We start from the raw sequence: 1,503 nt of genomic DNA, 5'->3' as shown, positions 1-1,503 counted from the left end.
TATCTATCTATCTATCTATCTATCTATCTATCTATCTATCTATCTATCTATCTATATCTTTTCAACCTATATACAATGTATTACTATTGTACCTTTCTGTATCTATTGATCCGTCCATCCATCAGTCTGTCTGTCTCTGAATATGCATAATTTTATACACTACCTTGCACACGCTAACGACAGGAGTTTGATTCCAAAGTGGGGAGAATTATTATCGAGTATCTCGGTCTTTCTGCTAGAACGCTGTATCCCTCTCAGCCCGGGTTGGCCCTGAAAAGCTGGGGCGCGGGTTGGCCCCGAAAAGCAGGGGCGAAGCCCGCCTCTTAAACAATCTAAATTAAGTCGATGAAGGAACAAAAAACCCAGCTACATAAGAAGTACTACGAAAGCTGACTTGTGGATAGTTGGAAGGCTCTCTGGTGTGGTTTACTTCTTCTTTCCTATCAAAGATCTATTTTCCTTATTTCTCCTCTTTCGTTTCTTTATATAATATTACACTCTAGTAACACCTCCCATCTTAGAAACTAATATGATGTTATCGTATTGCAAGTGCCGTAGCGAGTGGCTGGAGGGCGCTACTGGTAGGTCCTACTTTTTTACTTCCCCCTCTGTTGTTTCTGTTAGTCTGTCTTACTTTTTCCCAGCACTAAATTACCATTATTGTGTTGATGAGCTTCTATTTAGTCAAACAAACAAACAAACAAGAAAGCAAGCGAGTGCCGTAGAACTTTTACTGCTGCTAAACTAAACTGATGTTAGTGGGTGGTTGGCAGGTGCTCTGGTGTGGTTTGCTCCTTCTTTCCTATCAAACATTTATTGTCCTTATCTCCCCTCCTTCTACTTTGTGTTTGTTACTCTCTTGTAACACCTCTAATCTTCAGCACTTATATGACCTTATTGTGTTGCAAGTGCCGTAAAACACTTACTAAAACTAAACTAAAAAAACTGATGTTGACTTTTCCATGTTGTGTGTGTGTCCTCCCCAACAGGTTGTGGATGTCCAGCAACATTACGTGAAGCCCCAGCCCAATGAGCTGGCGGAGACGGTGCTCACAGACGACTGTAAGGTGGAGACCGGTCTGGACGAAGAGCTGGTCAAACAGGCCCCGCCCCTTGACCTGGTTCTTGAAGAGGTGAGTAGTCCGCTTGAGGTTTCGTTAATAATAATTTGTCTATTGTGCTAGGAATAGTGTTTGGCCGTCTGTTCTGAATACATGAAGACATGTACTATTTGTTGGTTGATTGGTTGCTTGTTTTCTTTCGGTTGTTGTTTTTATTGGGGAGTCTTTTTGTTGTTGTTGTCCTCCTTTATTGTATGGATAGGTTTTGTTGCTTTTGTTTTCTTTTGGGGGGTTGTAGTTGTTTACGAGTTTCACGCCGAAGTTGTACTGGTTAAGGTATGTATGCCAACATCGGGGCAAAATCATAGTAGGTGTGTGTGTATGTGTGTGTATGTATGTGTATGTGTGTACGTGTGTGTGTGTGTGTGTGTGTGTGTGTGTT

General features: G+C 41.7%; 1 protein-coding gene across 1 annotated transcript in view; it reads left to right on the top strand.

Moving 5' to 3' along the window:
- LOC101862469 (epithelial splicing regulatory protein 1) overlaps positions 1–1,503 on the top strand; it is a gene marked incomplete in the record, with an annotated part of 104,434 nt that overhangs the window by 41,222 nt on the left and 61,709 nt on the right. The window contains 1 exon segment of the mRNA XM_013085988.2: positions 990–1,133. Coding sequence (XP_012941442.1) covers positions 990–1,133 — 144 coding nt within the window.

Source organism: Aplysia californica, unplaced genomic scaffold (genome assembly GCF_000002075.1).
Source record: "Aplysia californica isolate F4 #8 unplaced genomic scaffold, AplCal3.0 scaffold00017, whole genome shotgun sequence".
Classification (NCBI taxonomy): domain Eukaryota; kingdom Metazoa; phylum Mollusca; class Gastropoda; order Aplysiida; family Aplysiidae; genus Aplysia; species Aplysia californica.
The sequence above is the reverse complement of the archived record's forward strand: the minus strand, read 5'-3'. Positions and strand labels throughout refer to the sequence as shown.